Below are 22,749 nucleotides of genomic sequence, written 5' to 3' on the forward strand. Positions count from 1 at the left end.
AACAACAACCCTAGCTCAAATAAAAAATCCATCCATGCCAAAAATCTGGAAAAAAATATGATAAAAAAACTAGGGATCATACAGAGCATTTTGCAAAAAGTCCCATGAATTTTGGATTAAAAATGGTGGACTTATGAATTTTGTAAGTTTGTGATCAAAATGGAATAAATATTGCAAAACAAAATGAGTTAATTGATTAAATAAACACGCAGTGGCATTTGTGTAATTAAATGGAACTTTAAGTGAAACTCTGCGTTTCACTTAAAGTAATGCCGCGTTCTGATTGGACATGGGCAATGGCACAGTGATTTCTATGCAAAGACAAAAATAACAACAGCCAATCGCGTTTCCAGAATCTGGGCAAATGTTCTAGGGTTTGCAAGCAACAGTGTACATTCATCATCTTGTTCAAATCGTGAAAAATTATTTGGTCACAGTTTTTGAAAACAGGCATGGCATTCGAACCATCAAGCAATGCACATCAATAATACAACATCCATATTCACTAAATCAATCTATCAAGGAAGCATCGAGCAAAAACATGTTTGGATATGAAACTTTAAAATCAGATTTCTCACTCAATGCACAGCCATTTCACACGATTCAAACTTCATAATGATCAGCAAAGCAAAACCTATCTAAAGCATATCATGATTTAGTAAATAGTGAAATTCGAAAACTCACCAAGATTGGAGCACAGTGAAGATTCAAGTGTTGGGTGTTTTGGCCTGAAACAGATGCTCTACCAGCTTCCCAAAGTTGAATGGAGAAAAGATTTCGGCTCAAGAATGTTCAAGGAAGCTCAAAACACGATCTGCCATTGGAGTGTTCTTGAATGGCAGCTGAAGATTTCTTGCTCACAGTTGGGAAACAAGGCTTCCAATGAGCTCAAGAATGATGGTGAGTGAGGAAGCAACCAACCCTAGCTCGTGTGCTTTGGAGTTTTTTTCCAAAAATCAAATGGAGCCAAAGTGAATTTTTGAGAGAAAGAGGTTTTTTGATCTGTTTGAGTGAGAGTGGCTGCTAGGGTTTCTCAGTCAGAAAATGAGTTATATATACTCTGATTAATGAAGCTTAACCATGGTTAGTGTAATGGTAAGTGACTTTGGCTTAAAAGAGGTGTTTTTGACAATTGCTAAAAAAACCAACACAAGTTGCATGGGGTGCATGGATGTGCACGAAATTGGGCCTTGGACAACTTCTAAACATGATTTCTGAACTATTCCAAGTGGTAAAAATCATTGGAAATGTTTAAATTGAAAGTCCATTTTTTCACTTCACTTAATTTAATTCATGCTACTTTGAAAATGGCCATTTTGATTGGTAAACTTTTGACGAATTGTGATGACAAATTGGAAAGAGGGCATCAAATAGGACTTGTAGCAAAAAACCCCACCCAATTTGGCCAAATGGTTTGGAAGATATGCCACTTTGAAGTTCAAAAATTCTTGAGAATGATTTGATCATAACTTGCCAACCATAAATGATAAATGAGTGTTCTTGGACTTTTTGGAAAGGTGAGAGCAAGATCTTCAACTTTCATGTTGGACAAAATTTCATTTTGAAGCTTGTATCATGATGTAGTTTGAGGATCAAGACTTTCCATTTTTGGCAAATTCCAATTACAGGTCAACTTTCTATTTTTGGAAATTTCTTGTCTGGCTTCAAATTCTTCCATGATGATGTTTGACATGTTATATGAAGACTATATGGACATGAATGAGACCTCTAAAACCAATTTCCACCATCAAATCACTGATTAAATGCACAGTTGACCAACAGTTGACTTTTTAGGGTTTCTGGTGAACTGAGCCATGACTGATGACTTCTGAACATCCAATCCTTGACCAAAACACTCCAAAAGGACCCCTAGGTCATGTGAACATGTTGGACCAACCTAGGGCCTTGTCTCCTTGGAAATTGTACTTGCTTGCTTGACTGACTGATCTCCTGACCAGTTTGACCTAATCTGTCTGATGATCTTGCACTTGGGGCAAAGGACAATGCAATGCTATGCAGTGGACTATGTTAAATGTTAATGACCTAATAATGAAAATGTATGTACAATGATAGGTGCAAATTTGAGGTGCTACACAGATATCCTGCTAGGGGCAACAAATCCCAGACTGATGGATCTTCCGAACTCAGACATCCTCGAGCTGAAAGAGATGGTGAGGGATTTGTTCGGTGTTGTGCAAGGGCTCGCCCTGGGGAAGAAAGCCATGGCCGAGAGATTGGAAAAGATCGAGAAGTGGCTAATGGGGGAGAAAGTTCTGAGAAAGACCCCGTCATCCGAAGTAACAAATCCCTCTGTCATTATAACAAAGAAACCCCCTAGCAGTGGTCAGCTTAAGAAGGAGGTTGAGTCAAATGGTGTGTCAGCAAAGAAAGAACGCGGTAAGGATCGCTATCACCCTTATGCTGTCACTGCAACCATTCCTGTTGGTAGTTCGCCTGCACCACAGAGACATCCGTCAACTCAACAGAGAGCACAGAGAGCTGGGAACCAAGTGAGAGGAAAGGGGGTTGATCGTCATTTTGATGAGCCACCCATGACGTATGCTCTTCTGTTCAAGAAGTTGATGGATCTCGGAATGGTACAATTAAGGACATTAGCTCCATTGAGATCAGATCAGAGGCCACCTAATTACGATGAGAATGCCAAGTGTGAATTCCATTCTGGTACGTCTGGGCATAATATTGAGGGTTGTAGAGCCTTTAAGCATACTGTACAAGACCTGGTGGATTCCAAGGCCATTAATTTTGCACAATTTCCAAATGTTAAGGCTAATCACATGCCCGCGTATGGTCAGATGGGGAGGAATGCAATTTCTGAGGATAAGAAGACGATTGGGTTGGCGAATGGGGATCAGTTAAAAGCTCCAGGGCCTGTGGTCTCAAAACCTCTGAGGAAGGAGGAAGCTTTCTCTAGTGGTGATACTTGTTGTGCGGCCGTTGCCACAAAGGGGCGTACAATGATGAGGGAAACAATTCAAGGAATAATTGAAGTAGAAATGGACGATGTAAGATGTAAAGCACCCAGGCTGGCAGTTGAAACCGTCCAGGTAGAGAATGCCATTATTGCTGGGAAAGAGAAAAAGCCGTCCATTTCTTCTTATAAGCAGGCTGTGGAAGTGGTGAGAAATGGAGGGATCCCAGGCTGGGGAAAAGTCATAGGCATCGCGGTAAAGGCGGATATGTTTGGGATTGGTTATCAGGAAGGCCAAGACTCGTCTGAGCAAAACAGAGGACGTCGTCCGCTGTTCACTTTCATTAGTGCTGGAATGCTAGATTCAGGTCACACCGGTGCGGGGGGTAAAGAAACTGACAGTGACTGGGAGATTGATCAATGGATAAGATCGTGCGTGCCAGGCAACTGGAAGGCCTGAAAAGATCATCACTGTCACTCATCTGGAAGAGTAATGTTTTCTATTTCAGTTTTTATTTGCATGAAAGCCATGCGTGTTGCCCGACACGTAATGGTCCATTGTAAGGGCCACCTCATGTTCATATTTTGCAACATTTCTGCATCATTAATAAATGGATGTTTTTCAGTCAAAAAGCGGTGTTCCCTGTTTTTCATTTATTTTTGCAGTTTAAAAACAAATAAAATGGCAATGGTTATTTTATTTTTCCTTTTTGATTTGTCTTGTTCCGAATTCAAAATAATTCTCCGGATCTCGTTGATAACAATTTGGTTACACCTCATATGACTTCGACAAACCGATCTATCATGCCGAAGAAGAGGACGAAGAAGATTGTGATCTGCTGGAATTAGCCAGGATGTTAAACAAGAGGAGAAGGTGATTCAGCCGCACCAAGAGCGATGCAAGATCGTTATTCCAAGCACCGCCGAGGTCAGGAAAGAAGAAAATTGGGGCCGCTTCGGAGGCAAGTCAAGAGCAGAATGGTAGTCCTGTTGAAGGAACATGCGGATACCTTCGCCTGGTCATGTCAGGATACGCCAGGGTCGGATACCGGTGTCGTTGTGCGCAAGCTATCATGGAGAGCAGAACGCCGATGCCACGTGTCAGAGTGACTTTGTTTCATGATATGGTTCATCGTGGAACCAAACGCTATGCTATGACATGATAGCAAAGTCCCCAAGCAGAAGAGGGGCATCTGGTGGATCTGGCCAAGCTGAGTGGACCGGTGGAGACAATTCAAACTGAGGTTGAATTCAAGTGAGTGCACTATCAGAGCGCGATCCGGTAAATTGTTGGGGTTCATCATAAGAGAGGAATCGAGGTTGATCCTGCGGATATATATATCTATAGTATATATATATATATATATAGATATATATATATCATATATATATATATATATATATATATAGTATATATATATATATATATATATATATATATATATATATATATATATATATATATATATATATATATATATATATATATAGATATATATATAAAATATAAGCCTGAACCGAAAAAAAAAAAAAGAGGTTCGTGGTCTATTAGGTAGATTGAACTACATGTCATGGTTCACATCTCATCTAACAGCCATGTGTGAACCCATATTCAAGCTGTTGGAAAAAAAATCAAACGGTCAGGTGAAATAATGATTGCCAAGGGGCATTGAAAGAATAAAAGAATAAGTTGCAGGAACCTCCGATTCTGTTGCCTCCCTATGGAGAGAGACTGTTAATTTGGTACTTGACAGCCCTCGAGGGGTCTATGGGGTGTGTACTGGGTCAGCATGACGAGTCTTGTCGAAAAGAGCATGCAATTTACCTTAGCAAAAAGTTTACCAACTGTGAAACAATACATTCACTGCTCGAGAAAACTTGTTGTACTTTGGCATAGGCTGCTCGCCGACCGAGACAGTGTATGTTGGTTCATACCACTTTGTGGATTTCAAGATGGATCTGATCAAGTACATTTCTGAGAAGCCAGTAGTGACCGGACGGGTTGCGAGAGAGCAAAAGAATGTTGACTGATTTGTGATACTCTCAGAAAGCAATGAAGGGGAATGTAATGTCTGATTACATCGCCCAGCAACCCGTTGAGGATTATCAACCGATGAAGTTTGAGTTCCCTGATGAGGACATCTCGAGGTGCTCAAATCGAAAGATTGTGAGTAACCGATCCCGGAGGAGGGGCCTGACCCTGAATCCGAACGGATTCTGATGTCTGATGGGGAAAGGTTAATGAGGATGAGTTTGTGCTGCTTTGGTTACGCCAAAGGGATCCCACATTCCTTCGCTGCCTGACTAGCATTTGAATGCGCCAACCATGGTGGCAGAATACGAAGCTGGTACCCGGGTATCGAACCTCGGTGCGCCTACTGGGGCAAAGTCTTTCTCGCTGGTATATGGGATGGAAGCGGTGCTACCGGTTGAGGTCCAGATTCCCTCTTTGAGAGTCCTGATGGACGTAAAATTGCAAGAGGCGGAATGGGTAAGGACCCGGTATGAGGAGCTAAGCTTGATTGAGGAAAAGAGGCTGGCAGCCATTTGTCATGGGCAGTTGTACCAGCAGAGGATGAAGCGTGCTTTTGACAGAAAGGTACGACCTCGGGTGTATCACGTAGGTGATATGGTGTTGAAAAGGATCCTTCCTCCTCAAAACGATCGAAGGGGCAAATGGACACCCAATTATGAATCCCCAATGGTCAAGAAGGTTTTCTCCGACAGAGCCTTGTTGCTGATGACCATGGATGGCGAGGATTTTCCATCCCCTGTGAATGCGGACGCAGTTAAAAAATACTTCGTATAAGAGACCCGCTGGACAAAAAGAATAAAATAGTCCAGGCAAAAATGGGCATCCCGGCGAACCAAAAACAGAAAAAGGTTCGGGCAAAAATTAGGGATAAAATGAAAAAATTGTACACCCGGCAAGTCGAAAACCTGAAAGGGCGACTTGGGCAAAAAAGGGTATCCCGGTGGACTGAAAACCCGAAAGGGTGGTCCAGGCAAAAGAGGGATTGAAACGAACAACTGCGTCTGGCATGATCGTTTGCGCTTTGGTTAAAGCATCATGGATAATACCCGGTAGGGATCGGTCGGAAACGTCTTGTTCAGAAGGTAGAAAGCAAGGAGAGTCTGAGGACATATGGGGTGTAACCGAGTTGGAACTCGATGAGATCACGGGTTTCACATTGCCATTAGGATAGATTTTTCCTTTTGTGCGCAATTACCTCTTTTCAGGAATTGCTTCCTTTGTATTGCTCAATTTGAGCCACACACTTTTCATATCAATAAAATGCATATTCAGTCAAATAATTTTGTTTTTGTTTTTCATTACCGCTTTGATTGCAAAAACATCCAGATATTTTGATAAAGAATCTTGCATTTTAAGACGTACAGGTTCCTTCCAATGCATGTTTATAAGATTGAAGCTTGAAATCTTATTCGAAGGTTGAGTGACCCAAGTGTTGAAATCTTGACACGCCTGGGGCACGGTTTTATCTAACGATCTCTTTTGCAGGTGCTGTTAGGTATTTTTCACTCACTTGCAGGTTGTGATGTGGAAGCTTTGGACCAAAACAAATCCCTATGGAGTCCGATCAGGGACGAATGAATAGGAGAGCGGTGAAATGATGGCGATGGACGTACGACGACCCTTGAGAATTAATCAAGAAGACTCTTCAAAGTCGGAAAATTGAAAAGTTTGTATAAATCCCAGGAGTTCGCTCTCCCTCGAGCGCGGAGCGGTTTGGAATACAAGATGATGAAGCAGAAAAGTCCAGACGAGTCTGGGAGTTCTCAAAATTGGAAAGCTGACATGGGAGTTGGATATGAATACCATGGTTCGACGAGTCGTCAGGTGTTCAGTACCAGGTTTCCCTCATCTCCCAAGCAGAGTCGTGAGGACTGATTCCCCCAGCAGATCCAAGGTCTGTGGATTCCCTAGCCGGGTCAGGATGGTTTTCCCCGGCAGGTTTAAAACGGTGTTTCCTCATCAGACAGGCCCGAATGTTGTTATCCCCGAGTGGAGCGGGTTTCAATGAAATATATCTCCAGCAGTGTATCCTACATGTGGATTGGATGGGTCTTCCCCAACGGAATGACATTCGTTTCCCCTAGCAGGGTCAGGATGGTTATCCCCAGCAGGTGTCAGAGCAATGCTTCCCCAGTCGCCAGGCCTGAAGGTGGCAATTTCCCCAGCGGAAGTATCTGTGTGTGGTGGTTCCCCAAGCGGAGTCGGGATTGACATCCCCAGCAAATCAAAGACAGTTGTATCCCACAGATTGCATTGGTGGTTCTTATCCCCAGCAATCCCAAGCGGATCGGGTGCAAAGGAGGTTATCCCCAGCAAGGGATACCTCTCCCCAGCAGCAGCGCTATTCCCCAGCAGGGTGGAGATCGGAGTGTTGACGAGTTCCTCGGCAGAATGTCTCGAGCTCCTCAGACGAGTCCCTTGAGGGGGATACTTTTGTGCATTCATCATGTAGAATAAGCATAGCATATTGCATAATAAATCGCGTAGCATTTCCATAATTATGGAACATTACGTCGAAAAATCAATCATGCATCATATTGCAAACATAAGCTAGTCTCGAGCCGTGGTTATCGTTTGAGAGGTGGTTTTGCCCGAAAGCGAAGGTGTTGCTCTGAGGAGTTTGGCGCCGTACTTTTTATCGACACTTCCCCAGCAGTGCGATACTGGAGGAAGAGTTTCCGTCGGACAGAGATGGAAGTGAAGATCGCGATCAGCGCGACGCAAGCCGTGGTTACCATCCAAGAATGGGTTTTGCCGGTCAGTGAAGATGATACTCCGAGGAGTTCAGCATTGTGATGTTGGGTCAATGGTATTCCCCAGTAGCGCGATATTGGAGGAAGATTTCTGTTGTGCGAGACAGAAGTTTGGAGTGTGTTACTCTGAGGAGTTCAGCATCGTGATTTTGGGGCAACAGTATTTCCCAGTTATTCCCCGGCAATCGCCTGCTTGGTTTTGGACAAGTGTGGATGTCATCCTTGCGATACCGTAAGTGTCGTGTCGATCCCTGTCTGGTCGAGTCTTCTTTGGTGTCCTGTCAACATCATTGTTCGATGTCCTGTCAACATCATTGTTCGATGTCCTGTCAACATCATTGTTCGATGTCCTGTCAACATCATTGTTCGATGTCCTGTCAACATCATTGCTCGATGTCCTGTCAACATCATTGTTCGATGTCCTGTCAACATCATTGTTCGATGTCCTGTCAACATCATTGTTCGATGTCCTGTCAACATCATTGTTCGATGTCCTGTCAACATCATTGTTTGATGCCTGTAAACATCATTGTTTGATGCCTGTAAACATCATTGTTTGATGCCTGTCAACATCATTGTTCGATGTCCTGTAAACATCATTGTTCGATGTCCAGTAAACGTCGCGTTTTCTCCCAATCATTGTTTAATGTTTGGTCGAGTTTTCTTTGGTGTCTGGTAAACATCATCGTTCGATGTCCCGTAAACGTCGAGTTTCTTCCCAGTCATCAGTCAGTGTCTGGTTGAAGGTGGTACTCTGAGGAGTTTAGTATCAAGATGTCAGATCAGCAAGGTTCCCCAGTAGTGCGATACTGGAGGAAAACTGTTCCGTCAGATGGAGATGGAAATAAAGTCAAAGGATGTTACGCGATCAGCGCGACGATCGGGGTTCAACTGGAGAAAAGGAAATGTTGAGACATTTTCTGGAGATCGGGGTCCAATTGGAGATTAGAGTTGAAGATTATATCCGGGATGAGGTCCTCAGGATTATCTTCTGATCATGTGTCACCTTAGACTTTGGCTGAGGCCAATGGAGGTCGTTACAGGTGTCTTCGGATGAAGAGATGCACATGTTACCTTCCTTTTGGGAAGGTATACCCTCTGATATGTCGCCCTCAGAGTGGTGTTTGGTGTTATTTCCGACGTTGTCAGCGGAATTATCACGAGAGATTGGAGAGCGGGGTTCAAATGGAGAAAAGGAAATGTTGAGGCATTTTCTGGAGAGCGGGGTTCAAATGGAGAAAGGGAAATGTTGCGGCATTTTCTGGAGAATGGGGTTCACAATGGCGATCACGAGTTATCGTCAGGCGACGGGGGTTCAAATGGAGAAAAGGAGACACGAGGTGTTTTCTGGAGAATGGGGTTCATTATTTTGGCAAAAAGGATGTCGGGGTTCGAATGCAATGATCGGGGATCATTTGCGCGAGAAAACTGCGGGGTTCAAGAAATTGAAAAAAGAGAAGTCATTAGAAAACTTCGGGGTTCAAGAAAAGCAAAAAAGGAGGAGATGATAATCCCCAGCGGATGTGGTGTTCAGGCCATGGTTGTCCCTGTGTTACCATTTATTTTGGTATCCAGGTCGACGTTGCTGTTTCGGTGATCAGGCCGACTTTCTCCGTACCAGACGGGTTCTTCTTTGAAGATTGTGTTCTTCGCCGATTCTGACAGGCGATGTTAATTATATCCCGTCAGAGTGCAAATTGTTCGTCTGTTCTTGATATTCAATCACTCTTCATCCTGATCATCTGAAAGCCGAGGCTATTCATATCGACAGGTTAACAGTGGATTGAATAGGGGCAGCTGTAACACCTCAAAATTTGCCCTCCTCTCTTGGGACTAGCTTAACATATTGCATTGCATTTTTAGGTCATTAGGCATTGCATATTGCATATCATGTGGTAACATTGTGCAAGTCATCCTTCAAAAGTCTTGATCAGGAGATGAAGAGGTGGAGATGCATGCTAGGGTTTCATTGACTGATTATTGATCATCTGAGGATGTGTGCATCAAATTAGGGTTTTGTGATTCTCAAAGGAGATTGGTCTTCATCTTGATTGGAATGATTCATCATCATCATCATGGTTTGTCATCATCAAGTGACTGATTATATACCTTGAGATTAGGGTTTTGACCACTGGTCAACCCTAATCAGTTGCATTGGGCCAATCAGGGTTTGTGCAGGAGATGGGGTCTGTGATGGATATGGGGATCATCATGTGATTTTATTGAGCTTATTGAGGCTAGGGTTTCATCCTTGAGCCACTTCATCAGAGAATTGGGGCTCAGCTTGATCAGTGCATTGCCAAATTCATCTATCAGCTGAAAAAGTCAACTGTGGTCAACTGTGCTTGATTTTATGGATTTGGAGGTGGGAGAGAGTTGGATACACTTCATTCATGTTGAAATAAGTGTCATTTGACATTTCAAAGCTCAAGAATGAAGAAAATAAAGTCAGGAGAAAAATTGCCAAAAATAGAAAGTGACTTGTAATGGAAGTTTCCAAAAATGGAAAGTTTTTCATCACAAAATTACATGTCCAAAAAAGCTTCAAGTGAAAATTTGTTCAACATGAAAGTTGTAGATCTTGATCTCAACTTTCCAAAAAGTCCAAGAACTTGAAATTCCTATGTATGGTTGACAAGTTATGGTCCATTCATTTTCCAAAAATGCCTATAATCAAAGTGGCATAACTTTCACATGGAATGTCCAAAATGGATGATCTTTTTATGAGCAAACTCCATTTCACATGTACTTTCATGGTGCCTAATCAAAATTCATCAAAAATGGTCAATGCAAAAGGTCAATTTTCAAGTGCAACAATTAAAATCCAAGGGCAAAATGGTCCAAGTTGAGAAATACATGGAATTTTGAAATGAGGATTTTTGCAACACACTCCAAATGACATTTAGAAGTTGCTTGAGCTGTCATGAGCTGTCACATGGCAAAATTTGGCAAGGCCATTTTGGAACTTTCATTTAAAGTGCAATTAAGCTAATTTCATTTCATTTTTGCTAATTGAGATTAGTAAATTGGATTAGCATTGGTATAAATGATTAATCATAACAGAATGTTAATCATAATCACAATTCACAAGAAATATAACTAACTTTCCCTCCATTTTCTCCAAAATTCATCAAGAACTTCATCACTACTTTTCAAGATTTCTCCACGAATTCTCCATCAATTGGCTTGATTCTTTTTGATTCATCTTCCATACACCTTGAGGAGGATCTGTTTTGATATGCCATTGCCAAAAGATTGAAGAATCGCAACTGTTCATCATGAGCTCAACAATGGTGATTTGAGAATTCTTGCAATTGAAGCAACCTCGAGCCAAGGATCTTCTTCCAATCAACTTCCTCAACCTTCATCTTCATCTGTTTGAGGCTTTTGCATCCAGAAACATCGAATTCAACAGCTGCTTCATTCAAGGTGCATAAATTCGAATTTCACCATTTCTTAAATTATCATATGCTTTTGAAAGATCATTCAATGTAGAACACGATGATACTCTTGGCTTATGAAATGATTGAGTGTGGAGTGAGATATATCGATTTGAATGTTTGATGTCATTTCTTTTTTTGATCGATCCGTGAGTTGTGGTTAGAGTTAGGGCAAATGAGTTGCATATCTTGAATCTACATGCTCATGCGGTTCTTTTGATTATACTCTTGTTGATTTTGGTGGAGATTAGTTGTTCTTCATTTTCTGCAATTTTCTGGAAATTTGTTGCTCAAGAACACGTGAAATATGCTGCTAGATCTTCATTTTGCCTTTCCTGGTTTTGAATTGTGTTTCCCGCTTCCCAGGTCCAATGAGCGCGTGCCATGTAATGTTTTCAATACTATGTCGTTTTGGCCAGTGGCATTAGTATTACAAAAATGCCACTGGCGCATTTAATTTATATTATTCTTTATTTCTTTTTCATTTTTCAATTACATTTTGTTACATGATCTTTATAAATTCATATCTCACTCAAAACTCATCCAAATTTTGTGAAATTTTTTGCATAATGCTCATGATGATGTGTAGAATTTAATGGTTTTTTTGTGGATTTTTTGCATGTGTAGAAAAATAATTGGCTTAGGGTTTATGGAATGTGTCACATTTTTGTCTGTTTTGCCAAAACCTTCATGAAATACTCATACCTTTAAAGAAATGGATGAAAATTTTTGTGCTTGTTCTGGACATGTTGCTGGTGATTTTCATATAGAGTTTGTGATTTTGGATACTTGGTGATGGAGATATGATTTTTTGATTAGAGGTGTGACAATTTGTGTCACACCAAGCTAGGTCAACTTTCTGATTTTATTTAAAATGCTTAGGGATGTTTGATTGAGCTAATTTTTTGCATGAATGATCATTGATATGTCAATATAACATGTGAATTTTGCTGGATTTGTTGGTCGCATTTTCTAATTGATTGATAATTTTCTTTCCTGTTGAGCCATTTGGTAACTTTGTGTGACACGTGTTTGTATTTCATTTGTGAAATTCTCATGGTGTATTGGATGAAGATGAAATTTGGTATGAGGATTGTAGACACATTATAGGACATTTTGGTTTTGATCCCATTCATTTCTTAATTGTTGTCACTGTTTTATGATTTTTGGAAGTTGATGCTTGTGTTGATGCCTTGTTTTGGCTTGTATAAATGTGTCTGGACTTCTTGATTTTCATTGACCTACTTACTTTTGTCCAATTGAGCTGAAAATTGACATGCTATGCCTTGAATGTGTCCTGTTTAGGTGTGAATTTTTGTGGAATTAATTGAATTTTTTTGGTATGCTTTTGATTGAGATGGTTCTGTTTGGTCATTTGAAGTTGCAAATTGCATGTTTGATACTATTTTGTGCATGAAATGATAATGGTGATTGATATGAGCATGGGACCAATTGCATTTGTTTCTAATTTGTTTGAATGTGATTTTGGATAAATTTCACTTGCTGTTTAGGATTTTTTATCTCCTTTGGACCCTAGGATTGGCCTAGTGGTCTAGTTTCTCACATTTGGTTTGGATTTTCAGGTTAAAAGTGCAAAAGGCTTAAAGGAAAGAAATTCAAGTTGTAAATTGAGATTGTTTGATGTTGTAAACTAACATTGACTTTGTGTTGTAGGGTTTGATGCTTGAGTTTGAGCTCATGGCTTGCACTTGTGTGCATTAACTTGTGTTTGGTTGTACAAATTAACTTTTGCTGTTTACTGTTGGTTTGTCTGAGTACTAATTGTGCTAGATTGATTCCAGGTACCATAGTCGCTTCAGTTCTTTTTGAACTTGCTTGCTGGTGCTTGGTTATTTAACCAATAGAGGTAGACTCTCTTGTCTCCATGTAGTCTGGAAGACCTGGCCTGTTACTTGGCCAGGCACCTGTCTGAAGTCCCCCTTTCGGGGCAATGTTTGTGTTTGTTTATTATTGTGCTAAGCAGGAAAGTCCTTCATAAAGGCAAATTGGCAGAACCCAAGAGATAAGCAACCTATCTCCTGCTAGTCTGTGAGTCACTCACATTGCTCACACTACCTGTGTTTGAAGCATGTTGAGTAAAGCCCAAGATCCATTGAGTCTTAACTTGGGGAGAGAGTTCCATCTTTCTGAACTCCCCCACCTTCTTATATCAGATGCTCTCTCTGACCAGAGATAGAAGCAATGAGGCACACCCCTCATATCCTTTCATCTGCTTCACCTTGACCCTCAATGTCAAGGTTAAGAGCAACTCTCACCCGATTACAGAGTCTGTTTGTTGAGGTTGATATGACCCCTCAACTAAGACTTCACCTTTGTTTGAGCCCCACTTGTTGTGTATATAGTGTGTGCATGCTGTGTGCTTTTGATTGATTGCTTGTGCTTTCTAGTCAGGTTAGTGTGGCTTGCTTCCTGTGCAAGTCATTGCTAAGATAGCTCACTTCCTGTGTGAGATAGGTAGCAACCTTAACTTAGGGATGATTTTGCATGATAACATCTAGGCTCGAGTCGTAGTCTCCCTAGTTGTGTCTCCCTCTGTTATCTGGTTAGGCTAGCCTTGTATCCCTTCGTAGGGGAACTACGTCGCCCTGATCCTCATGCCAGATGAGGTACGTAGGCAGGTGGTCGTGCGAGACCTCTCCGGGCACCCTTTTCTTTTTTTTGCGTGTGTTTTGTTTGACAAATATCAGGTTCGAGTTCCCGACTCCCTGTTAGTCTGTGTGTTCAGTTTCTTCTGACGTCTCAGCGTCTTATGGGTGTTGTGCTTGCCAGCTATCAGGCTCGAGTTCCCGACTCCCTGTTAGTTTGTGTGTTCCTTTCCCTTCGCAGGGGAACTACGTCGCCCTGATCCTCATACCAGATGAGGTACGTAGGCAGGTGGTCGTGCGAGACCTCTCCGGGCAACCTTTTTGTTTTTTGTGTGTGTTGTTTGACGATGGTTAGGCTCGAGTCCCCGACTCCTTAGCCATTTGTTGTTTGTTTGTTCTGGTTGTGTGCTTGGAAGCCGGTGTAAGTCCATCGAGTGGCGTATGGGTTCCAGTGTGCGTGTGTTTGGTTCGGATGCCGATGTAAGTCCAGTAATTGGCGTTCGGGCTCCACGTTTGCCTTCTTGTGTGTGTTTTGGTTCGGATGCCGATGTAAGTCCAGTGATTGGCGTTCGGGCTCCATGTTTGCCTGTGTGTGTCTTGTGTTGTTGGCGTGCGTGAGCCGAACTACGGTAGCTCTGATTCTCGTTCCAGACGAGATACGTAGGCATAGGACGCGATGTCCTATCGAGCCCTTTTCTTTCCCCCCCACCTGTGTTGTTTTAGCGTGTGTGTATGATGTTTGCCTGTTTGTTTAGCAACCTATTCTTTCTTCTAGAGCGTGGATCCCGTCGAGTACGACGGACGTGAGGGGTGCTAATACCTTCCCCTCGCGTAACCGACTCCCGAACCCATTCTCTTTGGTCGCGAGACCATGTTCTTTCCCGGTTTACTCTGAGCGTTTCCTTTCCCTCTTTGGGATAAATAACGCACGGTGGCGGCTCTGTGTTGTTTTTGTTTCAGCCCGCCGGTTGTTTTTCGCGGATGCGACATAGGGCAGGTGCCTTAGCCAATCCAATTGGCGCCTATGTGTAGGTTTTAAAAGGAGGCGCCAACTCAATTGGCGAGTCCCTCATAAAATGCCTTTTTTGTCTTATAAATAGATGCGTTGTGTGACCTATTGTTCCATAACTCATATAATCATTTGGCTATCATGTTTGGTGTTCGTCGCCGATACGGTAAGGTGATTTATGCGAGAGACAAACCTCAATTGCTGATGCTGTTTTGGAACATCACCACGTTAGATCAACTGAAGAGGGAGCTGGTTCGATGGTTAGACGGGAAAATACCAGAAGGGGAAAAAATCAGAAGTATTGAGAGACTTGACAGTATCTTTGGTTGGGTGCGAATGAAGACTGATAAGGATGCTAGGGAAATGATGTTCGGTCGAGACGACATTAATTTGATTGTTGTAATCAGTTAGAATTATTTATGTTTTTAGATGTTTTGTACTGATGTTGGTTATGAAACTCGTTGTAACAAGAACTTAATGATATATAATGATTGATTGTTATAGAAATACAATGTTACAAAAAGCTTAAGATCTAGATAAAATGTTACAAAAAGCTTAAGATCTAGATAAAATGTTACAAAAATCTTAAGATCTAGATGATGCTCCTTGATTGGGACAGTTATTTTTGTTGTGTCCTGGTTGACGATAGATACTACATAATCTTATCATTTTATCTGTGGAATCCATCTCTGTTCTGATACGTGTGCTGTTTGGCCTTCCTTTCTTCTTTCTACACATCTCTTCATTGTGCCAAACAATATCTCCTTCATATGGAGGCCAGTAATCCTCCATTGGTAGTACTGAAAAGCTTTGACTATATACATTCATGATGGTGCTGGCCTTGTACACATCAGATAAATGGGTGTAAGCGTCTTGACGAGTATAAGCGCATGCTGCAATGACATGGGAGCAAGGTATGCGGAAGGCCTGAAATTTTCCACAATCGCACCAACTTCTGTGTAGTCTAACAGCGTAGGCTAAATTTGGTCTCCCCTCGTTGTTGCCCATTGTTTCCTGGACGCTGAAATTTTGTCTATGACGGTCAAACACTGTTACAGCGTGTGTCGTAGCTTTGATGCTCTCCTCTTTCATGACCTTCATGCAACACTCACTGAATACTTGTCCGGACATTAACACTACACTCCATCTTTCACCTCTGGTTGCGAACATAGAAGCCAACCTATAATAGGTTGATCTTACCAAGGCGGTTATCGGCAGATTTCGAATCCCTTTGAAAACCCCGTTCATGCATTCCACAATGTTTGTTGTCATGTGGCCCCATCGACAACCACCGTCAAATGCTCTTGTCCACTGCTCTACTGGGATGTTATTTATCCATCTCCCCTCTTCTTCATTAGACAGTCGAATCTCATCACGATAATATTGAAATGACGGTTGAGTTAAAGCATACCCAACATTCACCACCTTCTTGCGAAGATTCTTATCTTTTATAGCACGCATGAAGTTTTGTGCAATGTGTCTGATACAGTAGACATGTGTAGAAGGGGGATCATGCCATCCGTTGTCATGGTTGTTGTAGGCACTTTCAATGGCAGCATGTCTATCTGAAATCAAACATAGATTGGCTTGTGGAGCGACATGCGTTCTGAGATGTCGAAGAAAGAAACCCCATCCACCAGCCGTTTCACCTTCAACAAGAGCAAAGGCAATGGGAAATACATTGTTGTTACCGTCTTGTGCAACTTCCATGAGCAAAGTACCCTTGTGTTTTCCATATAACCAGGTGCCATCAATTTGCAGGAGAGGTTTGCAGAAAGCGAAACCTTTGATGCACGGGTCAAATGCCCAAAAGAGACGGTGAAATATTCTATTACCTGTAGCAGAGGTTCCGTCTGGCATCATTGCTGGCACTGTCTCCAGAATTGCCACAGTTCCTGGGACATAAGTTTTTAGTGCCCATAAAAACCGTGGTAATTCCTTGAATGAATCCTCCCAGTTGCCGAAAACCTGTTCAACAGCCTTTGTCCTCGCAATCCATGCTTTCTTGTAGGATGGAGTATAATTATATGTTGTTCGGATATGGGATATAATTATACTCACCTTCACTGATGGGTCTTTATTTACCAATGGCAGAATGTCTTGACATATCAAAGTTGTGCTCAGTTTACGGTGATCTTGTTCAACGTTAGTTGCAACGCAACTGTGTGGTGGGTCTATTGAAGCGATCTCCCAAGAGTCATTTTTCTTCTTGTAAGATGCAGCCAAACGAAACTTACAAAGCATGTTACGACATTCGATAACATACCTTCTAGAATCAGTGCGTTTCACTGTAAAGTCAGCAAAGTTGTTCATGTGGAATTTTTTGATTGCCAAGACACATTCTTCTTTGGTACGAAACATGTCTCCCACCTTTAATTCGCCTACTGGTCTCGGATACGGATTATAGAAGACACTGTCGGACGTTTCATCGTCGTGAAGATCCATATTTGTCATATGTTGAGGAGGATTGTAGGCATGACTAGGAGGTATTGGTGGTGGTTGAGCCTCATCTTCATCGTCGTTGTTCAGGATGTGATCAACCTGTATCTCAGTCTCCTCTTCTTCTTCATCAACAACGTCGACTTCTACTTCTGCTTCTGGGTTGAGTTCATCTGACCATTGTGCATCATCTGCAGCATCTTCACCAGCTGCATCCTGATCGGTTAGTTGAGACTGTTGAGACGGTATACATGGTTGTAGAGTAATGTACAACTCGATACAATCCATGCCTGAATGTTCATGACTAAGAAACATGTTTTCAACATCTTCATCGTCTCGTATCTTAAGGGGGAAAAACTTGCATTGACCATTCTCAAAAAATATAGGATTTTGATATGTCATCTTTGACACAATACCTGATCCTATAAAGGATTGTATTCTTTTTTTCAAATGCAAAAAGGTTGCATTTCTCTTCATCGTGACTCTAATGGTATCAGTGTTTCTAAAACAAAAACCATGAAGCTCAGACTCAAAAGTTTCACCGTTGCAGTGAACGTTGACACTGTATAATGATGAAGATGACATTTTGGAGATGAAAACTATTTTGCAAGTGCAGATGAATGTGAGTGAAGTGTCTTGGATGTTGATAGTAAGACACTTAAATAGATGGTATCAGTGTCTCACATGCTAGCTAGTTCTGAGATGATGTGTCGGACATTGAAGCTACTCTGAGATAATGTGTCAAGCATGCAAGTCAGTTCTGAGATGAGGTGTCTGTCATGCAATACAGTGTGAGTTGATGTGTCAAGCATGCTAGCTAGTCATGAGTTGATGTGTCTGTCATGCAAGACAGTGTGAGTTGATGTGTCAAGCATGCTAGCTAGTCAAGACAGAAGTGAGTCTTCAGCATGCAGGATACTAGAGAGCCACGTGTCTGAGATGATGTGTCAATCCTGCAAGACAGTGTGAGTTGATGTGTCAACCAGGCAAGCTATCAAGAAGTGAGTCTTCAGTATGCAGGAGACAAGATAGCCATGTGTCGGACATGTAAGACAGTTCTGAGATGATGTTTCAATCAGGCAAGACAGTGTGAGATGATGTGTCAGACAGGCAACCTATCAAGAAGTGAGTCTTCAGCATGCAGGATACTAGAGAGCCACGTGTCTGAGATGATGTGTCAATCCTGCAAGAAGTGAGTCATCAACATGCAGGAGACAAGACAACCACGTGTCAGACACCTAAGATGGTCAGACATGATGTGTCAACCATGCAAGCTATCAAGAAGCTAGTCATCAGCATGCAGGAGACAAGACAACCACGTGTCGGACACCTAAGATGGTCAGACATGATGTGTCAACCATGCAAGCTATCAAGAAGCTAGTCATCAGCATGCAGGAGACAATACAGACACGTGTCAGACACCTAAGATGGTCAGAGATGATGTGTCAATCATGCAAGCCATCCATAAGTGAGTTGTTCAGCATGCAGGAGACAAGAATGCCACGTGTCATACATGTAGACGGTGGCGCTAATTGGTTTGGCACCTACACTTAAGGCTTGTACATGGTCGCCAATTTGAATGGCGCCCCCATGGAGTCAGTCCTCGAAACCAAGCATTTAGAACTAGCCTTGCATGCATGTACCCTATGGTGTCGCCAATTTGAATGGCGCCCCCTCTTTATTATTGTACATGGTCGCCAAATGAGGTGGAGACACCATGCAAACACAATTTTTTATGCTCTCCTCCATTTGCCTATAAATTCATCCACTCCTTCAACAATTCTTCCACACCAACATTCTCACTACTTCATCTACATTACTTCTTTTACAATTTCATCTTCAACAAAATCTTCCAATTTCATCTACACCAACTCCCCAACAATATGTCTTTACTCACAATGGGCGAAGCACACAGAGGAACAGTTGCAAACATCGCAACATACGTAAGTTTTTTCTTATACTAATTTTTTATGTTTCATCTCCACCAACCCCATTTTATTTTGAAATACCAACTTAGTCAAGTGTTATATTATTTCTATTATAGGATGTATCAAGGTTTCGAACTCGAGTCCACGAATTTGTCCCAATGGACCCGATGATTCAACCTTATGTTGAACTCGCCGGTTTTGGTCACATTAGCAAGATTATGTCTTGGTCTATAGATAACAAGTTCATTCTAGCCTTATGCGAAAGATGGAGGCCAGAGACACACACATTTTGGTTTCCAACCGGTGAGTGTACCGTGACGTTAGAAGATGTCTACATGCTTTTAGGACTACGAATTGAAGGCAAAGCTGTTAATGGTAAGACCAACTATGCAAATTCAATTTGCATGGAGCTTTTAGACACTGATTTGTTAGATGATAATGCTAGAGGTCAAGGTATACTACTCTCACGCCTAAAGTCATATTATAATAGTTTATATTTAGATGAGCATTCTACCGAAGATGCTTGAATAATCAAAACTAGATGTTACATTATGTTGTTACTAGGATCCTTTTTATTTCCCGAAGGTAGTGGTTCTAGCATGCATATTATGTACTTACCTTTACTTAGACATATAGATAGAATAGGTAGTTACAATTGGGGATCAGCATGTCTAGCCTATCTCTATAGTTCGTTGTGCAAAAACTCCCACAAAGACAAATCTACATTTTCTGGATGTGCTGTTTTGCTACAAGCATGGGGATGGTCAAGACTACCGTCTCTAGCACCGGTCAATAACAACCCCTTCACTTTTCCATATGCAAAAAAGTAAGTTGTTTAAATTGCTATATCTTTACTTACTTCCTTACAGTTTAGTACCCATAACTAATTTATTTTAACTTTTTGGTGTAGATGGTCGGCACGTGGTATGAATTACAGCAGATGTCCGAGACACTGTATTACTCAGTATCGCAACCTGTTGGATCACCTTCGATCGACAGACGTAAGCAAAATAACTTCATTAATTCGTCATATTATGTTGACTTTTTCTACATTCATTTAAATCCTATCGTCTTTAACATTTCAGTTCATTTGGCGTCCATACCTTAATATGGATCATGAGCATCAGGTCAACCCTGAAGACGCAGCCGTATGGACAGCATGCACACCGATAATACGGTTCACAACAGTGGAGATGCACAACATCGATCGTGTGAAGCTGCAGTTCGGTATGGTCCAGAATATCCCAGACCCCCCAGCTAGCCTAGGAGAATGGCATATGCGTAAAGTGAACGACCAATGGAACTACAACCCTTGGAAAACCTTCGCAAGATCATAGTGTCGCAAGTGAAAGCACCGTCATGACCATGTCTTAACTGACGCAGTCATGCCAAATGAGGTAAAACCAAGTCGTACTTATATGGCTTGGTACAGATCGGTTGGATTTCAATTCATCACCGATGATATGTACCTCTACGACCCACGCCAGACAAGTTACACACAAGAAGGATCAACATCTAACCCCCAACAACATTCTCAGCCCGGTTACTCACAACCACCTATCCGTCAAACTTTCCCTTCCACAAACACACAAACATACAACCAAAACATGCCATTCACCCAACCCCAATACCAAGAACATCCCCCATACCACCACCAACAAATGGACCATCAACCTCAGACCGAACATCGCTTCGCACCCACACCATCACCCTACCAAAGTCGCCTTAGCCAAAACACTAACCGCCCCATCACCTACCGTAGCCAAGAACCCCAAACATCACAATACCAAAACATCCCACAACCATATGTCTTCCAAACACCCCAACAACCTTTCCAACCTTTCCTAGACCCATCATTGTCACCCATGTCTCCCTTCAACCGTCCGGTCGCCCATCCATGAGTCAACCACACCCCAACTTCTCTGGCATGGGTCATGAGCTCAGCTACGCCGGTACACCATCATTGAATACTGAAGACTATGCTGAGTTGGCTGAATACCTCAACGGATCTTCTCCTGTAGGAGGTAATGACGCTCCTGGACCATCAGATGAACAAACACCGGTGCAGAATCGTCAACGTGGGTTAGGGCCAAGGGTTAGGGTAGCTAGGGGATGTGGGACCGGAGGTCGGTTAGGTGACCCGGTCATCACCATTAGGATTCTTTGTGTAAAATCCAAATTTTATTAATATGAATTCGTATTATATCAAATTTATCTTTGTGTAAACTCCAAACATTAGGTTTCTTTGTCTAAACTCCATTTTGGCAAAATTCACATACACATGTTTTGACTGAAACTCCATTGAGATGTCTACTTAAATTGTTATGTTGGACAAAATTTCATAATTCTAAAATAAACACATATGATAATACAAAACATTATAGGTCAGATAACAATTGAAATGTCAAAGAGTCCAAGTTCAGGTGCCCATACCTTTCTCATAAAAAATGCAAATGATGCAAATTTTTTGTCCAAATTCATTATCTTGAAAAGATCTAAAACTTTTATGTTGAGGGTTTTATCATTTGAGGCTTTTATCATTCAAACAGAAGGGCTTGAATTTGGTCCCTTTTGGCAAAATTCACATACACATGTTTTGACAGAAACCCTAATTTTGGGTCAAGTTCGCAAGGACCTAACTCACTCATTTTTAATTATTTTGAGGTGGGACCAAGTGAATTGGAAAATTTAAGATGTCTACTTCACTTGTTATGTTGGACAAAAATTCATAACTCTAACACAGACACATGCAATAATACAAAACATTATAGGTCAGATAACAGTTAAAATGTCAAAGAGTCCAAGTTCAGGTGCCCATACCTTTCTCATAAAAATTGCAAATGATGCAAAACTTTAGTCCAAATTCATTATCTTGAAAAGATCTACAACTTTTATGTTGAAGGTTTTGTCATTTGAGGCTTTTATCATTCAAACAGAAGGGCTTGAAGTTGGTCCTTTTTGGCAAAATTCACATACACATGTTTTGACAGAAACCCTAAGTTTGGGTCAACTTCGCAGGAACCTAACTCACTCATTTTTAATTATTTTGAGGTGGGACAAAGTGCATTGGAAAATTTAAGATGTCTACTTCAGTTGTTATGTTGGACAAAATTTCATAACTCTAAAAGAAACACATGAAATAATGCAAGACATTATGGGTCAGATTATAGTTGAAAAACTCAGAAGTCCAACTTCAACTGCCCATAACTTTCTCATAAAAAATCCAAATGATGCAAAATTTATATCCAAATTCATTTTCTTGAAAAGATCTACAACTTTCATGTTGGAGGTTTTTTCATTTGAGGCTTTTTTAAGGGAGGCGCCAATTGGATTGGCGCGCCCCCTCTTAAAAATTACACATAGGCGCCAATTGGATTGGCTAGGGCAGGTGCCCTAGCCAATCCAATTGGCGCCTCCTTGCAATTTTTAAGAGGGGTCGCCAATCCAATTGGCGCCTCCTCCTAAAAGTGGGGTATTTTGGGAATTTTGCTGAAAAGTGGGTTATTTTGGGAATTTCTTCGAAAAAGTGGGTTATCTCGGTAAATTTGCCTCGTAAAATTTGTTTTAAGGATTTAAAATTAAAAATTGATATTAATTTAAAAGAAGTGAA

At 41.5% G+C, this 22,749-nt stretch overlaps 2 protein-coding genes across 2 annotated transcripts in view; both read left to right on the forward strand.

The window, feature by feature from the left end:
- The window catches only part of LOC127128444 (uncharacterized), a 59,372-nt gene that overhangs the window by 8,627 nt on the left and 27,996 nt on the right, over nt 1-22,749 (forward strand). The gene's annotated exons all lie outside the window — the stretch shown is intronic.
- Nucleotides 18,948-20,480, forward strand: LOC127128446 (protein MAIN-LIKE 2-like). Its single transcript, XM_051057797.1, has 2 exons — nt 18,948-19,154; nt 19,256-20,480. The coding sequence occupies exons 1-2, from the start codon at nt 19,095-19,097 to the stop codon at nt 19,664-19,666; spliced, it is 471 nt and encodes a 156-aa protein (XP_050913754.1). The 5' UTR covers nt 18,948-19,094; the 3' UTR covers nt 19,667-20,480.

Source organism: Lathyrus oleraceus, chromosome 3 (genome assembly GCF_024323335.1).
Source record: "Lathyrus oleraceus cultivar Zhongwan6 chromosome 3, CAAS_Psat_ZW6_1.0, whole genome shotgun sequence".
NCBI classification, from domain to species: Eukaryota; Viridiplantae; Streptophyta; class Magnoliopsida; order Fabales; family Fabaceae; genus Lathyrus; species Lathyrus oleraceus.

Bases quoted from the DNA above. Each gene is read 5' to 3' on its own strand.
- LOC127128446 (XM_051057797.1), top strand. From the start codon at position 19,095: ATGTCTTTACTCACAATGGGCGAAGCACACAGAGGAACAGTTGCAAAC. The intron at 19,155-19,255 runs GTAAGTTTTTTC...TTTCTATTATAG, and splicing joins TTGCAAACATCGCAACATAC to GATGTATCAAGGTTTCGAAC.